The sequence below is a fragment of the Neophocaena asiaeorientalis genome, unplaced genomic scaffold (assembly GCF_003031525.2).
Source record: "Neophocaena asiaeorientalis asiaeorientalis breed wild unplaced genomic scaffold, Neophocaena_asiaeorientalis_V1.1 scaffold407, whole genome shotgun sequence".
NCBI classification, from domain to species: Eukaryota; Metazoa; Chordata; class Mammalia; order Artiodactyla; family Phocoenidae; genus Neophocaena; species Neophocaena asiaeorientalis.
The window spans coordinates 242,474-265,065 of NW_020174060.1; the positions used below are offsets into that span (position 1 = coordinate 242,474).

General features: G+C 56.3%; 2 protein-coding genes across 9 annotated transcripts in view; both read left to right on the forward strand.

Annotated features, from left to right (window-relative positions):
* The window catches only part of REPIN1 (replication initiator 1), a 5,798-nt gene extending 398 nt beyond the window's left edge, over positions 1-5,400 (forward strand). The window contains exons 1-3 of one of the 8 annotated variants that reach the window (XM_024754521.1): positions 102-232; positions 886-1,071; positions 2,616-5,400. In XM_024754521.1, the coding sequence (XP_024610289.1) occupies positions 927-1,071; positions 2,616-4,330 (1,860 nt within the window). In that variant the 5' untranslated portion in view covers positions 102-232; positions 886-926 and the 3' untranslated portion in view covers positions 4,331-5,400. Of the gene's footprint in view, positions 1-101; positions 233-864; positions 1,072-2,615 lie in introns of those variants that run through there. The other 7 variants (XM_024754524.1, XM_024754519.1, XM_024754520.1 and 4 more) reach the window with 7 other exon arrangements.
* Positions 5,401-9,057: 3,657 nt separating this feature from the next.
* The window catches only part of ZNF775 (zinc finger protein 775), a 29,663-nt gene continuing 16,128 nt past the window's right edge, over positions 9,058-22,592 (forward strand). Inside the window, exons 1-2 of the mRNA XM_024754500.1 lie at positions 9,058-9,133; positions 19,119-19,199. Of these exons, the coding sequence (XP_024610268.1) occupies positions 19,166-19,199 (34 nt within the window). The 5' untranslated portion in view covers positions 9,058-9,133; positions 19,119-19,165. The remainder of the gene's footprint in view (positions 9,134-19,118; positions 19,200-22,592) is intronic.

A 22,592-nucleotide genomic window follows, 5' to 3' on the forward strand; every position in this document is an offset into this window, starting at 1 on the left:
CGCTGCCCGCCCCGCCCTCCGGCCGCGACCGCCGGCCCGAGCCCGCGACTGACCCTCGGCAGCTCCTGTAGTCACGTGGCGCTGGGAACCGGCGGGGGGGCTGGGCACGGGCCTGGCAGTGGTGAACTCGAACCTGCTGCTGTCGCCGCGGCGGGGTGGGGAGCGCGGCCGCCGGCGCCGGCTTTCCGGCCTCATGGACGCGCGACGCGCCTCCGCGCTCCCCGCCAGAGAGGTTCGACCCGGGCAGGACGCGGGGTTCCACGCAGGCCCGTGGTGGGGCGGCCCTACCTGCCGGGCGCGTGACCGAGTGCGCGCTGTTTGTGGGGGGGGCACACTGCTGGACCGAATGGGGGGGCGAGTCCGCGCACCTGCGCACAGGCTCCGCGAGCTGCGCTCTGCGTGGGGACCGGAAAGGGCCCCCTCGGGGAGCGCGGAGCAGTGTGTCCGCGAACGTGGACGGGGGGAACACGCGCGAATACAGAAGGCGGGTGTGGGGTCTCCACGGCCCTTTGCCACCCAGCACGCGCCCGCGGATTCTGACCGAGTCCTGGTCACCAGAGCTCGCCTGCGCAGCCCCCTGGGAAACAGACCTGGAATTCCTGCTGGGAGGAGGGTGGGGGGAGGGGAGCCAGCAGGGATTCCAGAGTTCCTGCCATAGGCCGGCCTTTTCGCCATCGGCCTGGACAATTCATGTTGTGACCTTAGCAGTGGAGGAAGTGACCCCCAGACGCGGCCCTGTGCTGCCTTGGTGAAGGGGGCACGTTCATTTATTAATCCAGTATCCATTAAGGTCACTCTGCCAGGCGAGTGGCTGGAGAGGACACAAAGATGACTGCCCTAGGAGAGCTCACAGCCTCACGCACGTTTTTTCTCCCCTCCCCACAGGTAAGGCTGGCCTCTCTGCCCTCAGAGGTCTGAGCTCTGCCATGGGGGTAGGGGTGTCTTTACTGCTGCAGTTTTCTCTGACGTCTGGGGACTACCAGAGTGTGGGCGGAAGCAGGCGCTCCAGCCGCAGGAACATCCCCGGGAGGAGCTGGAAAAAGCCTCATCTCCAGCTCCACAGCCTGCAGGGTAGAGTGTGGCCTTCTTTGTTGGGTTCTCGAACCATTCCATGGCTCCTGTGCTCAGGCCTCCCCATCCTGGTGGAAGGAGGGTGCCTGTGGGGAAGGGGTCACGTTCTCACATCCTGGGAGTCTTCGCTGTGCTCATTCTGACCGCTGGGAATGAGTCATGTCTGTGCTTCTGGAGAGGAGTACAGGCTCTGCGGAAATGAGGAGGATGTGTCTGGAACTTGTGAGCAGGCAGTGAAGGTCCCAAGGAGTCTATCCGTCACTCCACCCTGCAGGAATCTGCGCTCCCAGGCTCTGGAAGAGCCGAATGTGGGGCAGCCCCTGGCGGGGTTGGGGCAGGACCGGTAGGGGCCAGAGATTACAGTCTCTTCCTCTCTCCCCTTTTCTTGCCCCAATAATCCCTATCACCCGAGGGAGGCAGAGACAGGAGCGCCCCCGAGGGCGTTCCTGGGATTCAAGAGCGCTCTCCTTCCTGAAACGGCCTAATTGTGTGTGGGGGTGGAGGAGGGCAGGCGGGGAGAATGTGGGCACAGTCTGGGCAAGCAGTGGCCTGGCGTCATGCCGGGCCGGCAGTAGCATCCGGTGTTCCCCTCCTGGTCCTGAGAAGAGCCGCTTTCACTGGCCCTCCAGGCCGCTCCTGTGAGAGACCGAGGTTAGGGAGGCCAAAGTGCCTTCCCCAAGATTGGATTAGATTAGAGCCCAGGAGAGGATCATAGGAATGAGAGGCCACTGGAATTTCTTTCTGTGAGATCTTTACAGACTCAGGTATTTTAGAGGAAAGAACACTGGCTTGGGAGTTTAGAAGACTTGTCCCCTAGTCTTGCTTCTGCTGTTGGTTTACTCTGTGCCCTCGGGCAAGTCCCGTCACCCTGTTACGCCTCACCGTTGCTCCATCTATGAAACAGGGAACTTAATATCTCTGGTCCAGCCTCACTGAGTTGCTGTGAAGCTCCGATACGGCAACAGGAAATAGTAGAAATAAGGAGAGGGCAGAAGGGAAATACTTGGAAAAGCGTAAAAGCGCTGTAGGGAGAGGTGACTGCGTTTTCTGCTCCGTCCTAAGGCAGGAATGTTCATACAGCCAGCACTGGAGTGTCTACTCCATGCCAGACACGGGCTGAGGGGGATTCCAAGGAGTGTCAGGGTTCTTCTTTCTGGTAGTTTCCAGGGTCAGTAAAGACTTAATTAACCCAAAGACTGAGTTCTCCACTGGATAAAATAGTAACTTGATAGTGCTATGTTTTCCGGTTGGAGAAACAAGCCACTCATACCCATGATTAGTGATGTGGGAAAGTAAAAATAAATTTAAATATCTTCCAACTTAAAAAAAAAAAACAATTAAAGACAGATATATTTGAAATGGTATCTGGAAGCCCAAGATTTAAATCATATAATACAAGGAAATAGAAGAGTAGTCTAGTAGTCTAGATTCCAGGGCTCCAGGAGTGGAGAGGGGCGAGCTCCTCTTGGGCCTGGGGTCTGCAGGGGAGGAGCTGGGGGCAGGCTGTGTGGCTCTGTAGAGTGACTGTGCCTTTCCACCCCCAGCAGAGGAAGAATCGATGCTGGAACGTCGCTGCAGGGGCCCCGTGGCCATGGGCCCCGCCCAGCCGCGACTCCTTTCTGGGCCCTCCCAGGAGTCGCCCCAGACCCTGGAGAAGGAGCCCCAAGGGCTGAGGTCACAAGGCACTGCCGTGGCCCAGTCGGGCAGCCAGGCCCTAGGTCGGGCCCATCGTTGTGCCCACTGTCGAAGGCACTTCCCGGGCTGGGTGGCCCTCTGGCTTCATGCCCGGCGCTGCCAGGCCCGGCTGCCCCTGCCCTGTCCCGAGTGTGGCCGTCGCTTCCGCCACGCCCCTTTCTTGGCACTGCACTGCCAGGTCCATGCCGCCGCCACCCCAGACCTGGGCTTTGCCTGCCACCTCTGCGGGCAGAGCTTCCGAGGCTGGGTGGCCCTGGTTCTGCACCTGCTGGCCCACTCGGCGGCAAAGCGGCCCATCGCCTGTCCCGACTGCGAGAGACGCTTCTGGCGGAGAAAGCAGCTTAGGGCCCATTTGCGGCGCTGCCACCCCCCGGCGCCCGAGGCCCGGCCCTTCATATGCGGCAATTGCGGCCGCAGCTTCGCCCAGTGGGACCAGCTGGTTGCTCACAAGCGGGTTCACGTGGCCGAAGCCCTGGAGGAAGCGGCGGCCAAGGCCCTCGGGCCTCGGCCTCGGGGCCGTCCTGCGGTGACCGCGCCCCGGCCCGGTGGAGACGCCGTCGACCGCCCCTTCCAGTGTACCTGCTGCGGGAAGCGCTTCCGCCACAAGCCCAACCTGATCGCCCACCGCCGCGTGCACACAGGCGAGAGGCCCCACCAGTGCCCTGAGTGCGGGAAGCGCTTCACCAATAAGCCCTACCTGACCTCGCACCGGCGCATCCACACGGGCGAGAAACCCTACCCGTGCACCGAGTGCGGCCGCCGCTTCCGCCACAAACCCAACCTGCTGTCGCACAGCAAGATCCACAAGCGCTCCGAAGGGTCTGCCCAGGGTGCCCCCCGCTCGGGGAGCCCCCAGCTTCCCGCCGGCCCCCCGGAGCCCTCGTCAGAGCCCGCCCCGGAGCCCCCGCTGAAGCCGGCCCCGGAGCCTTTGGAGGCCCCAGGGGAGCCCCCCGGCCGCCAGGCGGAGGCCCCGCCCTCTCTCTACAGCTGCGAGGACTGTGGGCGGAGCTTCCGGCTGGAGCGCTTCCTGCGGGCCCATCAGCGGCAGCACACGGGCGAGCGGCCCTTCACCTGCGCCGAGTGCGGGAAGAACTTCGGCAAGAAGACCCACCTGGTGGCCCACTCCCGGGTCCACTCAGGCGAGCGGCCCTTTGCCTGTGAGGAGTGCGGGCGCCGCTTCTCCCAGGGGAGCCACCTGGCCGCCCACCGGCGCGACCACGCGCCGGAGCGGCCCTTCGTCTGCCCGGACTGCGGGAAAGCTTTCCGCCACAAGCCCTACCTGGCCGCACACCGGCGCATCCACACCGGCGAGAAGCCCTACGTCTGCCCCGACTGCGGCAAAGCCTTCAGCCAGAAGTCCAACCTGGTGTCGCATCGGCGCATCCACACGGGCGAGCGCCCCTACGCCTGCCCCGACTGCGACCGCAGCTTCAGTCAGAAGTCCAACCTCATCACCCACCGCAAGAGCCACATCCGGGACGGCGCCTTCTGCTGCGCCATCTGTGGCCAGACCTTTGACGACGAGGAGAAGCTCCTGGCCCATCAGAAGAAGCATGATGTCTGAGGGGGCAGGGGCGGCGGGGGCCGAGGGAGGTCGGGCCTGGGCATCATTCATACTGTGCCCTGTGCCACAGCTTGTAGGCAGGGAGGGGAGAGGAGAAGTGAGCCTGTCCCGTTAGAGAGGGGGGTCCTCTACCCCTGCAGTCAGGGAGTCCACTTGCAGAGCAGGGACCCCGGCCTCCAGCTGGTGTTTGCTAAGGTTCAGTGCTGACTGCCCTGCGCCCTGGAAAAGTAGCAATAGCAGCTCCACCCACCCCTTAGAGCCCTCCGGCCGGAGGGGCCACCAGTGGACAGGAAGACCCCTCTCCTCTGGTGTTAACGCCTTAATGTCTCTGTCTGTTATGAGTTCCTTCAGCTCGTTTTTTTGGAAGTAGGTGTGGTTCAGTCCTTAGTGAATGAGCGCCCAGGAGGAAAAGTGGGCCGGATGGATATACCTGGGAGAACCAGCCGGCCTCGGGCGGCACCTGGGCCTTTTCCAGTACTGGGAGGCGAAGCCGAGCTGCTCCAGCCTGCCTCACCACATCCCCTCCGTCCTGCCCCTGCACAGGCACCCAGGTTTGGAGAGACCCATCTACTGTTAGTGCTTGGCTCGCCTTCCTCCCAGAGGATCCAGTCCCCTGCCCTGGGCATCTCCCCACCTGTCTGACTTGCTTTACCCACCAGCCTCCCAGCGCTTAGGGCATCTCCTGGCTGTCAGCCACCCTGCGTCAGGGCTTTTGTCTGAACACCGCAGCCTGCCTTCACTCCCTTCAGAACTCGGCATGTAGTGGGGAGGACTGCCCCGTTGATAACGGAGGGCCAGCTGATGGGAAATGGGGGTGAGTTTCCCCTTCAGCATTTCTAGCGTCTGGATGCCCAGCTTCTGCTTGAATACTTAGGTGACAGGGAGTTTCCCCCCCACCCCCCCCCAGGCCCTGGTTCTATTGTAGGATAATTCTGATTGTTAGAAATTCTTCCTTATAATGAATGAAGTCTGCTTCCCTGTAATTTCTACTGTTGGGCCTTGTTCTCTGGAACTAAACACAACCACTTATCCTCCTTTTCAAACTAGAGAATAAAGATCTGGTTTTAGAACCGGTGGCTGAGAAGTGTTCCTTTGTCCTGGGGAGCTGTGGAGTTGGAGGGAGGGGCAGCAGCTCTCCTCCGACAGGGCTGGGCGTTGGGGTGGGTGACAGGCCGAGTGGCCGGCTTGTCAAGCTTCTCTGCACATCCGCCCGTACTTCCCCGGGGTGGGGTCAGGCACACCCAGCAAGTGGGCTTTCCTCTCTAGGGGTCAAGTCAGCCTTGCTGGGTGTCAGTTGTCAGGGAGAAAACGTCTGACTTGATTCTGTCCTGCTGTGCCTCCCTGGCTGGCCTGCTACGGTTCCCGTATCTGTAGCAGACGTGTACGCTTCCCTGCACTGGTTGCTTCATATGCATTTGAGTGCCTACTTTTGACAGGTAGCAATAGGCCCTTTTTCTGTCTGTCTTAGTAGTTTCTGCATAGATTTCCAGCACCTAGCACAGAGCCTGGCGCAACCACAATTTGTTAATATGATGGCACCTTGCAAAGACGTTTACTTCAATTATCTGACAATTTAGAGTTCAGCAGGTACTCTTTTTTTACAGATGAAAACATTTGCTCAAGGTCATATAACTGGTAATCATCAGAGGCAATACAAACCCGGGTGTATTCAACCCAAAACCCAGGCTCTTGACCACCGCTGCATGTTTATTGAGCAACTGCAGTGCTGCTGCTTTTGGTGAAGACAAGTATTAAATGTCTACTGTGTGCTTGATGTGATGGAAACTGGGGCTTTACAAAAAGAAGAGTCTTACCCCTAAGAGGCCTAAGTCTGGGGGGACTTACACCTGTACACAAATCGTGAGTGGAGAGAGATGGATGAGGGTTTGGTGGGGTTCCAAGTGTGTCGGATGGAAGCAGACAGAGCCTTATGTTGCTTTATGGGGTTAGGAGGCCACTTCAAAACCTGTGTAGTTAAAAAAAAAAACCAAAACAAAAACCTGTGTAGTTGATGGCAAATACTCTCAGGGCCTGGGAGCATTGTCTCCAGAAATCCTCACTTAAATATGTCTCTCTAAGGAAGCTCAGGGCTTCAAGTGACGGGAGCAGTGCTTTTTGCGGGGTGACGAGGAAAGTAGCTAGATGTCTGGGGATTATGGGCAGGGAACAGGGGACAGGTCCTCAGGTATCCAGGGTTAGGATGGGGGAGGGGAAGGGTGAAGTAGAAGGAATCTGATCAGGGTTCCTGACTTTTCGAAAAATCATTACTTGTAAAGGAAATGCCCGGCATTGTGTCCTCTAATGCTATGCTGTCCGCTGCTTTTGAGCAGAGATGGTGAGGAGAGGACCAAAGTTCAGGGAAAGCCATGGAAGTGGCCTTGAAGGGGCTGGTAAAGTAAGAACAGAGTGAACTTGCCCATGGTTCCTCCCCAAGTCTCTTAGGGGGCCAAGTGGGTCCCAAGTCCTTGCTCAGCAGAGCACATGCTGACAGCAGTCTTGAAGGAGGGACTGCCCCGTTCGAGGGGTCAGCCCTTTGCTGACGGGAGCTGCCCTCTTCTAAAGAGTCCAGGTTTGGTTTTTGTTTTTGTTTCTCCTTCTTTTATAATCACAAAAGTATTAAATTATCTTGTCAAAATTAAACAATGCGGACAAAATTTAGATTTATTTTTTAATGTAAAAGTTCTTTATTTCCCCCACTCCCCCGACCCCATGGCTTTTCTCTTTGAATCCTGTAAAGAGTTTGAGGGTGGCCTTCCAGACATTTTTCCTGTGCATTTGCAAACTCACACGTGCAGCCTCCCCTTTTTTTGCTTAATGGAAATAGGATCCCAGGTGTGCTTCATTTTTTCCATCCTTGAAGTACCCTTGGTCATGAAATGTCAATCTGGAGGAAGTCTTTCACTCTGTGGAAGGAAGAAACAGGCCCAGAGAGTGGAAATGACTTTCCCACTCATAGCCAGTGGCAGATGTGGAGCTACAATGCTGGAATTCCACAAGTCTTGGTTGAACTCTCACTAGGTACTCAGAAAATAAGATGAATGAGACTCTATTTAAAGAGTTGATGGCCTAGTGATTTCTGGCCTCTGGGCAGGGTTTTACACTTTACAAATGCTTCTGTAGAGGATAGAACCAATTAGGGTCCTGCACAAACCCAGTTGTCCCTCAGTATCCTCTGGGGATTGTTTCCAGGAATCCCCCCACACTCCCCTCCCCGCCCCCCCGTGGATAACAAAATCTTTGGATTCTGGAGTCCCTTATATATAAAATGGCATTGTATTTGCATATAACCTACACACTCATGTCCTCTTGTATACTTTAAATCACCTCTAGATTACGAACAATACTTAATACAGCGTAAATGCTATATACATAGTTCCCTGTGCCTGGGAAAATTCAAATTTTGCTTTTTTGGAACTTTCTGGAGTTTCCCGCCCCCCCCTGAATATTTTCAGTCTGCTGTTGATTGAAATCACAGACGTGGAACCTGTGGATACGGAAGGCCGACTGTAACTAGAAAATTATTAACTCTTACAGATGAATAAGTCAAAGTCCAGGGACAGAAAGTATCTTTTGTAAAAACTGCACGAGAAGATTGTGGCAAAACTGATAGAATTGGCACCCCCGTTTCTGTTGTGTTATGAGGCTTAACGGCAGCTGGGCCCATGGCAAACGCTTAGTAGGCAGCTGCTGACCCATTAGAATAAGGTCCATAGGCTTAACAGTAAGGTTTGTAGCAAGTCTCAGAGTGAGGCCAGCTTCTCTTGATATCCACCTCCTGTCCCAAAGGCGGTTTCTGGGCAGCTCCGGAGAGAATCTGCCAGTGGGAGTTGCCCTGGCTGGCCGGCCCCCTTTGAGGTAGCAGTGTGAGGAATTTTATTGACATAAAGGAGCATTTCCTTCCGATCTGGGTGAGTAGATGTGAAAATTCTCTTTCCTGACTGTCTCTGGGAACAGAAAACTCTCCTTGGCTATCTGGACCCCGCCTCTAAATCAGCAGTAACACTCGACCTAGGAACGTTGGTCGCTCTTTCCTCAACAAAAAGGGAGGGGTTGGACTTAATGATGTCTAAGTCTCTCCTGGAGACCCCAGGTTCATTTATCACGCGGCTACGACGTGCCTAGGGCCGCGTGAGTGCGGAGGGCGATTTCTCTCCCGTCGCACGAGACTCGCACATCTCACTCTAACACCTGGTGTGCCGTAGTGCCAAGTGCCACAACCATGTCACATGCACACTCGACTGTGATCGTCGGATCGGGGTTCGTGCGTCTTGTTCCCCCGGATCCCGGCACCAAGGGCGGTGCGGGCGCGTCGCAGGCGTCGGACCGAGAGTTGCCGAGCGACTGGATCGGTTTCAGAGCGCGCGTCTGCGCGGCCTGGACGGGGAGGGAGAGCTCCACGGAGAGAAGGAGAGGGTGCTGCAGCGCCGTCGGGTCACCAGCTCTCCGGACTTGCCCCCGCCCCTCCTCCCCTGGGAGACCGGGCCCAGCGCCCCACGGCCAACGCTTTAATGCCTGGCGGGGCCGCGACTGGCCCCTCGGGAGGCGAGGTCAGCCCGCCCACGCAGGCCATTGGCTCCGGAGAACAAAGGAGCCGCCCCGCAGACTTCTCCGATAGGGCTGAGCTGGTCATCTGAGAGGTGCAGCCAATTAGGTGGCGGGGCGGCCCCGGGGACGGCCAGGCCCGCCAGCCAATCAGGGGCGCGTGCCCGCCCCGCCTGCCCCGGGACTGGCGGGGCCGGGGAGCTCAGTGCTCAAGTCGCCCCGGGGTGGCAGTTCCCGTTAACCTTAGCCACAAAGTCAAAGGTATTTATTCCCGTCCCCTCCCTCCGAGTCCCTCTGAATCCGGGCGGGGAGGGGCGTGCGGAGGGACGGACCGTGCCGCGGGGCCACCGTCCGGCCCCGCTCCTCCAGCGCTGTCTCCACCCAGACTCGGGCTGGAGGCGGCCTCGGGGTCCCCCGAGCCCCCCGCGTTCTCAGCCCCGAACTTTACCCCCGCACAGCTCACTGGGAAAGGGGCCCGGGTCGTGCGTGGGAAGGGGCTTCAGGCCGGGTCAGAGCTGGAGCGGGGCGTGAGAGCGGGAGAGGCGCGGAGGTGAGCGCGGGGACTGCCCCCACCCCCGGCTCCTCCGGGCGCGCTCTGCCAGAGCCTGTCCCGATATTCGGGAGCGGTGTCAGCCTCCCCCAAAGATCGAGTTCTTGCAGGGCGGGAACCCCAGTGCTCGCCGCAGAGTGACACATAGTAGGTGCTTAATAAATGATTAAATGAGTGGGCCTGAGGATCGGGGGCGAGAACAATGAGAGGGAAGCACCACAGAAATTGGAGGTGTGTGTGTAGGGGTCTCCCCAAAACCTCCATCCTCGGAAGACAGGCATAGGAGCCAAGATCTCAGTGGGGCTGGGGGTAGGCGCTGGGGGTTTCTTCCCTCGTGAAGGTGGAGGGTATAGAGATGCCGCCCCCTCCAGCCCTTTGGGAGGATGGAGCCTGGTGTGTGTCTTGGTCCACCAGACCTGGGGTGGGGTGTGGTCAGAGCCCCGACTCGAGGCCGGCTATGTCCAGGCTCCACTATTAGGTGTGCATTTTGGGTCCAGGTGTTCACCTGTAAAATGAGAATATTAGAGGGTATTAGTCTCCTTTCAATGCTAAGGTTCCATGACTCTATGCTTCTAATCTGTTTTGGACTTAAGTTTCTTTCATCTAAATGTTCCTTTGTTAAAATTTTTACGAATGGTTTACAGTATGCTGGACCTTGTGCTGGGTGTTGGGGAGAGAGAAACACTCCCTGTGTTAAGATGTTTACAGTCTTCTTGTGGAGACAAATTATTATTATACTATGTAGATGGTACTGGGTTGGGTGGGTACACAGGTTAAACAGAGAAGGGCCCCTAACTGAGCCTGGTGTATCCACAAAGGCTTCCTGGTGAAAGTGATCCTGGACCTGGGCTGGGCAGAGAAGAGTTGGGCAAGGGTAGTCCAAGACTGATCACAGGTGTCCCTAGACACGGCAGGGTCAAGGGGTTGCATCTGGGGACAATGGGGGTAGGTTGGTGGTACAGTGAGAGGTGAGCAGAGGCCAGATTTTAAATGGTCTTGCCAAGAAATCTTTAGCAGTACCTGAAAGTGCTGGGGACCCACTGAAGTGTTTTAAGCAAAGTAGTAACATGTCTAAATTGTAATTTTAGGAAAATTGCTTTGAGTCTGGGTGGTGGATGGATTGGAGGGGCAAGATGAGGTATGATAGCAGTGCAGTCTCCAGGTGAGCAGTGCTGAGGCCTGAACCAAGGCAGCAGCGGTGGCAGACGCTGGAGGTATTAAAACAGCACTGGTATGATTTAGTGACCTGTGGATTGTGAGGGCTGTGCTCTGCGGTAGTGAAAGGTGGTGGCAGTTTTGAGAGGCCTCGTGAGTCCCGCCTGGAGGGGCAAAGGATGCCCAGGGCCAAGTGCAGAGCTGGTCCAGGCACCTGCTCCCCTGGTGAGGGTTAAGCTGAGGAATCTAAGGTTTCCTAGGATTGGGGTGGCCTGCAAGGGAGAGTGGGCCAGGTGGGCAGGAGACCTGAGTTCTAACTTTCTCTGAGGCAGGGAATGTCCCCTCTGGGCCTTGCTTTCCTCATCCAAAAAGGGGGAAACACTCCTTATCCTTGCCAAGCTCCTTTGAATGCAGCAAGGGTGAAAAAGTGTTTATAAATCAAAATGTGACAACTGTCCAAAGTGTTGTTAGCAGTTGGTTTCATCCTTTGCCTTCGATCAGGTAATGGGGGTCCCCAGGCCCTGGCGGGCTCCTGAGTCTTAGATTTGGGGCAGAAGAATGTGGGTGATGTTCTATCCTCTAAAGGGAGACAGGTGAGCAAAGACTGGGGATGGGGATGTCATGGGTGGGGGACAGGCCTGGGAGCGGGGAGGTGGGGGAGTGACAGTCCCAGCAAAGGTGTGCATGTTGGGCAGGGCAGGTGGGGCAGGGGTCCTGGAAGGAGGTGCTTTGGGGACTGGCAAGGGGTTGAATCCGGGACCTCTGGGAGGTGGGCGGGCATGATGGGATAAGGCAGCTGCCCTGGCTGCCCTGGCCGGCCCTGGACCTGGTTCCCAGGGAATGCTGGCGGAAGCAAACTGAAGTCACTGAACTGGGCTCTTCCTATCAGTTCTGACAACTGGGTAGTGGGGAGGGGGTGATGGCAATGCAGTGACCTAAAAAGAATTCATCTTGCACCTTTGTGAACATTTTCCAGAGTCCTTTCGCAATGTTTCCCTCCCACTGCTTGATATAACAGTTCTGTACAGAGGACCAAGCACTATTTCCATTTGCAGATGGGGAAACTGAGGCCTAGGGAAGGAAAGTGGCTGGCCCGGGGTCACGTGACTAACCAGAAGCAAATCCGGTCCCAAGGTCTCTGGCCTCCCTGTCCTGGGCTCCTTCCGTTACGTGTGGTCTTTCTGTGGGACGATGGCCTGCCCCGCCCTCTTCCTCCCCACCGCTGTCCCCTCTCCTGGGACTGAGGACCCCACGGTGCTTGGGAGGCTGAGGTCTGCAGATGCTGGAGTAGGAAGGGGGGGATGGGGAGAAGGGGGAGGACGGGCGAGGGCTTGGAAGAGGTAACAGTGAGGGTGCATGGGGACACCTGATCCGGTGGTGAGTAGATCTGGGAAGTCGGAGAGGAATGAGGGAGGAGCAGGGAGGCTGATGGGAGAGAAGGATGGGGTGGGGGCGCTGGAGGGGCTCGGGGATTGTTCTGGGAGTTGTAGAAGGATGCCGGGCATGCCTTATGCTGGGATGTGGGGTGGAGGCAGGCTTCTAGGTGGTGGGTGGAGGTGACGCTCACCTGGTCTGGGCTAGGACCTCGGCCTGCCTGTCTGTCCTCGGGCACCGGGCCATAGAAGGTGGGAACAGCAGTTGCCCTGCCTTTCCGATACCATTTTAAAGCCACTTGTTGGGAATGGTTTGCATTTCCTCCTCGGTCAGAAACGCTGGAGGAGAGGAAGGTGAAGTGGGTGCGGGGATGGGGGACCGATGCCTGGAGAGAGCGCTGATCATCCAGAGATGAGCCAGAGCACAAGCCCAGGGACCAGGCCTCGCGCGGGAGTGGCCTGCGTAGGACTGGCTTTGGGAGAGGGCCTGGGGGCTGTGCAGTCAGTCCTGGGAGACAAAGGCTACACCAGCTCCTCCCCGCAACGAAGTCGGGGTGTGAGGCCGTGGGGATCGCCTGAGCTGAGCCGGCAGAAGCGTCCACGGCTCTCTTTAGTCCAGCCCCTGCCTGGCGCTCAGGGCCCAGACCCAGCCCTGCTCTCCTTACCCCTGGCCCACAGCCTGGCCCGGAGGAGGCCGTCTCCCCACCCAGTCTCCATCTCCCGGGAGAGGCGGTACCTGGAGCTGCTCTGTCAGCACAGCTCTGCAGGTAGCCTTGACCATGAAAGCTGTCCACGCCCGGTTCCTCTGCGAGGTGGGCTCCCGTTTTGAGCAGAGTTTGGGCTTCCTGTGTGGGCGCGGGGGGCCTCCAGAGCTTCTGAAGCAGCTTGAAGGGTAACGGTTTAGGAAGGGTGAGCTGGCCATGGGGTGCTCGGAGAGAGGGCTCAGAACCTTCGGGTGTGGATTGTTCTCAGGCCGCGAGAAAGAGAGAAAAGACCATTTCGAAAGTCTAGTGTGTACCCCAACCTGATGCTCACAGCAAGCCCCCGAAGCAGGCGTTTTCAGTCACCTTCGCCATTGGGAACCTAGGCCTAGAGGTGAAGTGATTTGCCAAGGACAGGTGGGCTAGAACTCAGGGCTCCTGATCCTGGGTCCAGGTGTGCGTGGGTCTGTGGAGAGGGGCAGCCAATGCGAGTGCACTGCGAGGGGCAGACTCGGCCGAGGAGTCTGGGCTCAGGTTCCCAGGGGAGAGGGGAACGGCCTGCCACCGCCTCCTGGCCAGACCCCTGCAGCGTGGCCTTGGGGCTGGGGCTGCACTGGCTGGCCGGGCAGAGCCCTGTCCTCTTTCTAGGGCTTTCTGTGCCCCTCCAGCTTCTCCCCTCCAGCTGCAGCACTGCTGCCTCACGCCGCCCCCCTCCCCTCAGCCTACCCCACCGGTACCCCAGCAGGTGACTGTTCCCCATCACCCACTGTCGCTCCCTCTCCCGGTGGCTGCATCATCCCCTGAGTTCCGTTCCTTGGAGCAGTGGACCTGGAGGGATGGTCATGGATTGTGAGGTTACTTGTGTCAGCAGGGAGTCCATTGCTGTTTTCTCCAGTGTGAAAGGGGAGTGATTTGTGCTCGTGCGGTTCACGTTGGCACACTTGTGTCTCTGGATCTGTAGGTGTATGGGTGGATGTTTTAATATTTCAATCTCTCGGTGCTTTGCATATGCAATTTTGCAGGTATTCTCATGTGTATGAGTATCTCTGTATTTTTGTATCTTTGAACGTTTGTGTACTTAGCCGCCGTGGATGTTAGATATGATCGTCTCTGGATATGTTTGTGTGCATTTAGTGTTTAGATCAGTTTCTTCGCGTATGCCTATGACTGTATTTTATCAATATTCTTTACTGAAGTATAGTTGATTCACAATGTTGTGTTAATTTCTGCTGTACAACAAAGTGATTCAGTTTTACATGTATACATTCTTTTTTTTTTTTTTTTTGTGGTACGCGGGCCTCTCACTGTTGTGGCCTCTCCCTTCGCGGAGCACAGGCTCCGGACTCGCAGGCTCAGCGGCCATGGCTCACAGGCCCAGCCGCTCCGCAGCATGTGGGATCTTCCCGGACTGGGGCACGAACCCGTGTCCCCTGCATCGGCAGGCGGACTCTCAACCACTGCGCCACCAGGGCAGCCGTCTTTTTTTATATACTCTTTTCCATTATGGTTTATCACAGGATATTGACTATAGTTCCTTGTGCTCTACAGTAGGACCTTGTTGTTTATCCGTTTATATATAAAAGCTGACATCTGCTAACCCTGACCTCCCACTCCATCCCTCCCCCAACCCCCTCCCCCTTGGCAACCACCTATGATTGTATATTTTAAATGAAACATCCACTGATATTAACTGAAATCCATTTCCCAGGCCGGGGACATCATTAACCTGTCCTGAGGTATTTGTTGTTGGTGATGAAGCACTGGGGCCAGAGGGGCCCCGTCTTCCCATTTCTTCCATTCGTTCATTCATTTATTCATTCACCCAGTATAAACTGAGCGCCTTCTGCATCCCAGGCCCCGGCAGGCAGGGCCACCGCCATCCTGGAGCTTTATATCTAGAGCAGTGTCGCCCAGCAGAACTTCGTGAACCTGGAAGTCTTCTTTTCTGCTGGATGTTATGGTGGCTCTAGCCACGTGTGACTGTTGAACACTTGAAGCGTGGCCAGTGTGGATGAGAAACTGAATTTTAAACTTAATTTATACACACTTAAATAACCAACATGTGGGTCTAGAGGCCAGACTCCTGAAAATGAGGCCCAGGTGGCTTGAGGTTTGGTACACTCTGCACCTTCTCTTGGAGGCAGCATGGTCCAGGAGCAGGGCCTCTGGCTGGGGCAGGCCTACCCCAGTTCGCCGGTCCTGGCTCCAGCACTTACTAGCTGTGTGACCTTGAGCAAACCGCTTAACGTCTCAGAGCCGTGGCTCCTTAGGATGAAGTGGGCGGAGCTTGCTGAGTGCCTGGTACACAGTCGGTCTCCCTGTCCCTACCGAGTCTTGGCTCGTCACCCCCTTTTCTTTCCAGAGCCAGGTCAATACCGAGGTGACCAGGGAAGCCCCCGCCCTCTCAGTGAATGAGGGAAGGACAGACAGAGTCTCCATCCCCCCGGAGGACTCCGAGAGCACATCCTCAGGGTGAGGGCTAGCTGGAGGCTGCGGGCCCTCGCCCATCCCCTTCCAAACGCTGGCCTGGGCTGCTCCCCGCGGGACTTGAGCTACTGGTGTGAGGGCGGTCAGCTTGGTGGGCAGCGTACCTTGGGAAGACTGCCTCCTGTGCGCGGTTTCCTGTGGGGAGGGACCGTGCGCATGGGTGAACGGTGGCACATGGTGTCGCCCTGGGTGGGGCTCCTAGCTGAGCAGGGCCTGTGAGCTGGGCCTTCGGCTGGAGTTGGGGAGATGCATCCCTCAAAGCCTGAGCTACTGGTGGAGGGCACATGGCCGGTCCCTACTCCACTGGTGACAGAGGACACATGAGGTGCCATCTCCTTCTTCCCCATGTGGGGCCTGAGTCTGTGAAGAGAGGTGTACTTGGCTGGTGGAAAAGGTCCAGGGCCCTGAGATCTGGAGGGTAAGGAGTGACCCAGACGTGTCCCTGCACTGCCTCTCCCGGCCCATGGCCTTTGTGCACCCCCAGCTGCTGTCTGCCTTCCCCCCAAATTTCTGCTAAGATCGAACCCCTTTGATACCTTCCCTGCCCCCAGACCTCAGCACCTGCCCCAGGCCACAGTCCCGCCTTGTGTGACGTGGCAGTTGTCATGGCAGCTGTCCCGCAAAGCCTCCCCGTCAAGGGGCTCTCATCCCAACTGCGGCCTGACCCAGAGCCAGGGGCTGGGAAGGAGGAGGTGACTGGGGCCCTGTCCTGAGACCCACCCCCTGCATGTGTCCCACCCTCCAGGGGACCTGCTGGGCAGGAAGGGCAAAGGTCATCAGAGATTGGGGTCGGGGAGCTGGGTGTGGCCCTTAGGGACTCGGTGTGGGCACTGGTGGATGGGGATTGGCCCCCGTTGCCTCCTGTTTTCTGGCCAGGGTCTTCTGCTGGGCGGCCTGCTCGCCGTGTCCCTGGGCATCTCTCTCTCCAGTCAGCTGAGTGATGTGTCTGGTGGGGCGAGAAGAGGTGTGCAGTGCGGTGCATCAGGGTGGGGTGTGCGGGGGCCTGGTCGGCCTGGAAAGACGCTGCCACACGCAGGGACCTTCTGCCGTTCGGCTTGTCTCAGGGGTTTGTCTGAGGACACCTGTTGGCCTGTTTTCCAGACACATCCCACCTGAGCACACAGGTGGAGATGGGCCCCCCAAGACATAGCCCCTGCCCTCTCCTTTCTTCCTTCTTCCCCTCGGGCCCACGAGGGTCCTTTCCTTCCATTTCCACTTCTCTTCTTTCTCGGACCATGAGCTCTGGTGCAGCTCAGAGACTCCCTGTGAACTGGTCACCAAGAATTGAAGCCCTTCTGCCACCTGAGGCGATTTTGAGTCCGTAACACCTCTCAAGACAGAATGGATCAAGTAGGACTGATTTGATTTGGCTTAAGGGGGCTCAGTTGTGTTGTGTAGGGGTTTTGTAAATGAGCTCAAGTCCCACCCGCTGTCCTCGCCCTGAGTTGTGGCCCGAGCCTCCACCCCCCTGTCTGAGGTTCCCCATATCAAAGCGGCCTCCTTGTCCGCCAGTCCTTTGAGTCTCCTTAGGCAGACATTAAATCTCCAGTTGGTGAGAGGCTACCCCACGGCCTGGGATGCAGAGTGACCTGGAAGGAAAATGTGGTGCTAAGGCAGGAGCATTGGCATCCATCAGGGGCCCCAAGGGGGGGCCTTCTCCTGCCCTCATTTGTGGCCCCCTTTTCTCTACACCACAGGCAGGTGTCAGTGTCTATAGTAACCCACAGCAGGAGCGCGTAACAGACCCCTTTTGGGGAAATAGAATTAAAAACCAAATCTCCTGCCAACTCAGAAAAACTCCCCGCAAAAGGAGAGAAAGAAAACAAGTTTTTAACTGAATAAGCATCAGACTGGAACATGGTGCACATCACAGGCAATTTGCTGAGAGACTGTAGACAGAGATCTCACCTGTTACACAGTCCAGCAGGGGCAGCCCCACTGCACACGTGTTCTCCAGGGAAAGCACAGCCAGCCCTCGGGTAAGAGGACTTGACAGCACCATTTGTCACACAGAGTTCACCCTAAATTCGCCTGGAATTGGGAGGCCACCCGTGATAGCTAATTGCCTTTATGCAAAGGAAACATCCACTTCTTGTATCCTGGTGACGGGACGAGGTTTGCAGCCCTGAGCCCGGTGCTGCTGGAGAGTTAGGCTCCCACCTCCCACGGGCAGGGGACGCTGGCCGCTGTTCCCTTGATGTTTGCATTTCGGAGAGATGGCTCCCAGGTCCTCGAGAAAGACGGTCCTGGGTTGTAAAGCCAGCAGGAGGCTTAGTGAGCTTTAAAAAGATTTATATACACCTCTAAGGGGCAGAGAAAGAACTTCCAATTAGAAGTTTTCTAAAGAAAATACTCTGAAAGAAAGGGGAGGGTTCTCTTTCCCTTTCTGCACCAGGGAGGGTGAGTTTTCTATTTCTCAGATTCGTATCTCCCTGACACCCCTGCCCCCCACCTCTCCGGGCAGGGTCCATATCTCCAGCCTGGGTCCCTGTCCCCGGAGTAGCTGCTGGAAGGGGACCTGGGAGAAGGAAGCGGGGAGACCCTTAGAATGGGGTTTCTGGGAGGCTCTCTGGGGCCTGAGGTGTGGAGCAAGGGGAGACTGGCTTCCCCGAGCCCGAGCGGTGGCCGAGGAGAGGTTCCTGGTCCTGCAGCGTGAGCCCAACCTCCCGTCTCGTGGGGCAGAGGCTGGGGCCTGTTTGGGAGTGCAGGGGCCCGGGGGTGCAGGCGTAGGAAACGAGATCCCCGACCTCGGGGGAGGCCGCCCACAGCACCACGTGCAGCGGCCACATCCCTGAGCGCACGTAACCAGCGGCATGTTCGTGCCACACACGGCTGTTTGGTGCCCTCCACGTGCGGGCTCTGGCCCGGACCCTGGCACTCGGCAGTGAGCCCGGGAAGTCCTGTCCTCGATTCCTGTCGGGGAATAAGCAGAGAAGTAAATATCCTGTCCGGTGGCAAAAAGTGTCAGAGGAATGGGAGGTGGGGCTAGGGTTGTGACTTTACACGGGGCTGCCAGGGAAGGCCAGTCAGAGGAGGTGACGTTTAGGCTGGGGCCTGGAAGGGGCAGGGGCCGCGCCAAGGGGTCAGACCAGCAGGACCCATCCCAGTCACGTTCCAGGCACCAAATGAGCCAGTCGGGAGATGTTCAAAAGACTGAAGAGGGGGCTTCCCTGCTGGCGCAGTGGTTGAGAGTCCGCCTGCCGATGCAGGGGACACGGGTTCGTGCCCCGGTCCGGGAAGATCCCACATGCCGCGGAGCGGCTGGGCCCGTGAGCTATGGCCACTGAGCCTGTGCGTCCGGAGCCTGTGCTCCGCAACGGGAGAGGCCACAACAGTGAGAGGCCCACGTACCGCAAAAAAAAAAAAAAAAGACTGAAGAGTAACAAAAGATGAGCCCCAGATTGGTGGATGAGGGATCAGGTCCCTAGGACCCAGGCTGGCCACGTGTATTCTTGCCCAGGGGTGGGGGGTGGCTGTGAGGCCCCAGAAGGGTTTGTACTGGAACCTAGACGGGGGCTTTGAGAGACGGGGTGGCTGGCGATTTTGGAGGGACGGTTCTTCCCTCCAGGGTGTCCTCGTGACCACGTTGCAGGGTAGGGGGTGTCTCTAAACTTATTTGAGTTTCCTGGTTCTCTCTTGTGGCACCCTTCACACCCCACCCCGCAGGTGATGAGAGTGTGGGCATGAGGCTCTGGTCTGGGAGTTAGAAGCCCAGGGACCTTGCCCAGCTCTGCCGTTCGGCCACCTCTGTGGCTTGGGGCATGTCAGCGGCCCTCTCTGGCCTCAGTTTATTCTTCATAAAATGGGAATTATACACATTTTACCCGCCTGGCAGGTATATGTGCTTTTAAAAATAATCCTGCTCATTTCGACAGAGGTCATAGAAAAGCTTTTGAAAAAGAGGAACTGCTTCCTGTGAGTGGCATTTGTCCTTGTCCCACAGGCCAACTCTCTTTCCTTTGCTCCCATCTCACCCACAGACGGCCGGGCAGGGAGCCGCTGTGCTGATGCCGAGGGGCCTCCGGGGATGGAGAGTGGCCTGGCTGGCGACAGCAGCACAGGTAAGAGAAGAGGGGCAGGTGGGAGCCCACCACGGCCCCCTCCCCAGCCCTGTCTTCCCCGTCTCTCTGTAGCTGAGCAGGAGTTGCTGGTGGCCTGTAGAACCACACGGTGGGACCAGGACACTGAGGTCACGTCCAAGGATGGAGCAAACACAGACTAGGGGGCTAAGAACTGACAAAGCCCAGCCTGTGCTTGCCCGGCAGGGACACACACACACACGGACACACATACACACGGACACACACTCACACACACACACACACACCCCGTGCAGAAATCTGCTGGGGAAGATCAGGTGTTTGTCAAGCGCTAGATCAGGGAGTGCTTGGTGTTGGCGCTGATCACACACCGAAAGCCAGCGCTCCGGGGAGGACACGTGGTCGCAACAAGCCCTGCTGTTCGTTGGTCAGGAGAGTGTCTCCAGTTCGGTCCATTAAGCTTCCCGGGGTCACACAGTTCATGGTCTGCGTCAGCTGATGCACTTGGAGCTGGTGGTGAGGAAACACAGCAGTTAGTCCTGGTGTCTCCTGGGCAGGGGGCAGGTGCCGTTGAGAGTGGGAAGTACCCTGTGGAGACCCCTCCCCAGCCACCCGCTTACCGCTTCTGGGATGGAGCAGCCCCTGGTCTGAGACCCGCTCTCAGCCTCTGTGGCAGGCCCTGTTCTGGGTGTAGCTGGGCTGCACGGTGGCTCTGGCCCCAGGACAGGGGACCGGCCCAGGCCTGGGAACTCTGCCCCTCGCTCGGCACAGTGACCAGGCTTCTTTACCTCCCACCCCTTCCAGGGGAGTTGCCCTATGGACCCCAGAGCCCCCGCCCTCCCAGGGCAATCACTGCAGTGGGCCTAAGATGAGACAAAAATCAGGCAATTGGATAAAAAAGAAACAAAACACCAGCTCAAAGGAGGCAGTATGATATATGGACACCACACTGTTCTGGGGCAGTGAGTTCAGCCACCCCACTTCCCAGTCCCCCTCAACCCCTGCCCCAGGCTGTCGCTTTGAACGCTGAGAGCACTTGAGGTGTGTGTGTGTGTGTGTGTGTGTGTGTGTGTGTGTGAGGCTGACATTACAGTAATTACAGGAAAACCTAGGGCAGACAGTTCCAAACATTTCAGCTGAAGGACCCTTTTGCCCATGTAAACTCATAAGGGAGATCCTAATGCAGACATGAGAGATGGGCTCCACCAGGGCCTTCTCTGCCCCGTACCGCAGCTGCAGCTTCGGGAAGAGGTAGAAAAACACCGGCCTGGACCCTGGAGCCACTGGGGCCTGGGGGCCCCCGTGAGCTCAGCCTCCACAGGCTGCCACGCCTGCTGGCCAGGCTGAAGGAATGACTCTTCTGGAAGGCCAGAGCTTTCAGATAATTGGGAGCTCACCTCTTTCAGGTACCTTTTACTTTATATTTGTTTTATGTGTGTTTTTAAATTGTGGTGAAATATACGCAGCATGACATTCACCATTTTAACCATCTTTAAGGTACACTATCCATTTCTCGAATTTTCCCGTAATGTCAGAAACTACCCGTTAAGCAATAGCTCTCCTTTTAGCACCTTTTTATTTTACCTGAACCACTTAGAGCTTTTTATGCTGACTGAGGACCAGTACCTTTGGAACAGGCAGGCACAAGCCTGTTTTCCTCTGTATCAGTGCCTGATCCCTACGGGAAGGTGCCCGTGACGACTGAAGTCCCAGCAACACACGTCACAGGTCTACACGCGCCACCCCTGGGCTTCAGGGCCTCCTCATGCAGCCCAGCCACTGTGATGGATATCAAGGCCAGGTTTGATCAGGGAAAGGCAGTGGCTTTTGTGGGGCTCTGGGGCACTAGTGGGTGCCCTGTCGCTTGGGGACAGTGGTGCCCCTCTGACTGCAGTATGTTTTGGATTCAGTACATGACCACCAATTTGGACAGCTAGCCCTGTTAAATACTTCCGCTGGCCAACAGTTCAGTGCATCTAAGGAAACATTCTTTGAATCAGTGAAGCTCATTACACATGGGCTTTCGATTCCTGCCGAACACAATTTAAATCACCACTTTCATTTTCAAATTATTCCTCCTGATAAAATGACCTCTCACAACCGAGCATCTGGGGAGGCCTCACAGCGTCGTCTCGCCAGGTGGAAAGCTGGCCCCTTGCAGGTGCTTTCTGTGACCCTCCAACCCTGCCACCTCTGCCCCCATGGGCACCACATCGGTTTCTTTGCCCCCACGTGGCCAGTGAGTCTGTGGAGTGGAGCAGAGCTCTTTGGCCTCAAAACTAAAGGCCACCAGATTAGAGGGGACGTTTTCTCTTTGTTTCCTAAGATATTTTAAAGACTTTAAAATTATAATGTTTGGATTTTTATAAGAATATTCAAATAACACATATAAAGTGTAAATCCCCTTTGACTTCTCCATCTAGTCCTGCTATGGTCCATATTACCTGCAGGGTGGCCACCATCTTGGGTTTGGTGTGAACCGTCCTGGATCGGGCATGTGTATGTACACAGAGAGGTATGGTTTTATTTTCCGTAAGTTGGATCAGACGACTGATACTGACTTTCAGTTTTGTTTTTTTCTCTTAAAATGTTTTGAAATCTTTTCACATGAGCATATACAGCTCCTTTCAATCACCGCGTAGTAGTCCACATTATGACGGGAGTGAAAATTTTATTAGACTATTATTGGTGGGTAATTAGGTTGTTCCCCACTTTTTCCTAATTACAGATAGCACTTCAGTGAATATACTTAGGTGTTCCTCTTTGGACTCACATGTATTTCTTAGGATAAACGCCTAGAGTGAAATTGCTGGGTGGAAGAGGTACGAGATTGTACACATTTATAATTTTAATAAGCACTGTCAAGTCGTCCTCTAAGAGTCTGAATTCGTTTAGGCCCCCGTGTTGTACTTATCCTCCTATGTAATTTCCATGTGTATTGTGAAGTCGGGATATTATCAACCTCTTCAACATTTGCTGCTGTGATGGGTGAAAAGATGCTACACTCTTACTTTGCACTTTGCTGGTTACTAGCGAGGGTGCACCTCTTTTCATCGTATCTATAGGAGTCCTCTATATACTCTGGATATTAATACTGTGGATACTGAGTCCTTTATATACTCTGCATAGACGTGTGCTGTCCAGTAGGTGGCCAATAGCCACATACGGTTATTTAAATTTAAATTTAGATTTAAATTTTAAAAAGTAAGTTCAGTTCCTCGGTAGTACTAGCCACATTCCAAGTGCTCTGTAACCACCTGTGGCTAGAGGCCACATGTATCAGACAGCTTGGATGTAAAATGTTTTCACTCTGTGGAAAGCTCTGTTGGAAAAGGCTGCCCCACACAATCATTTCTAGTTCGCTCATATGCAGTATCCTTTGTCGTACAGGGGTTTTAAATTTAGTTTTTATGT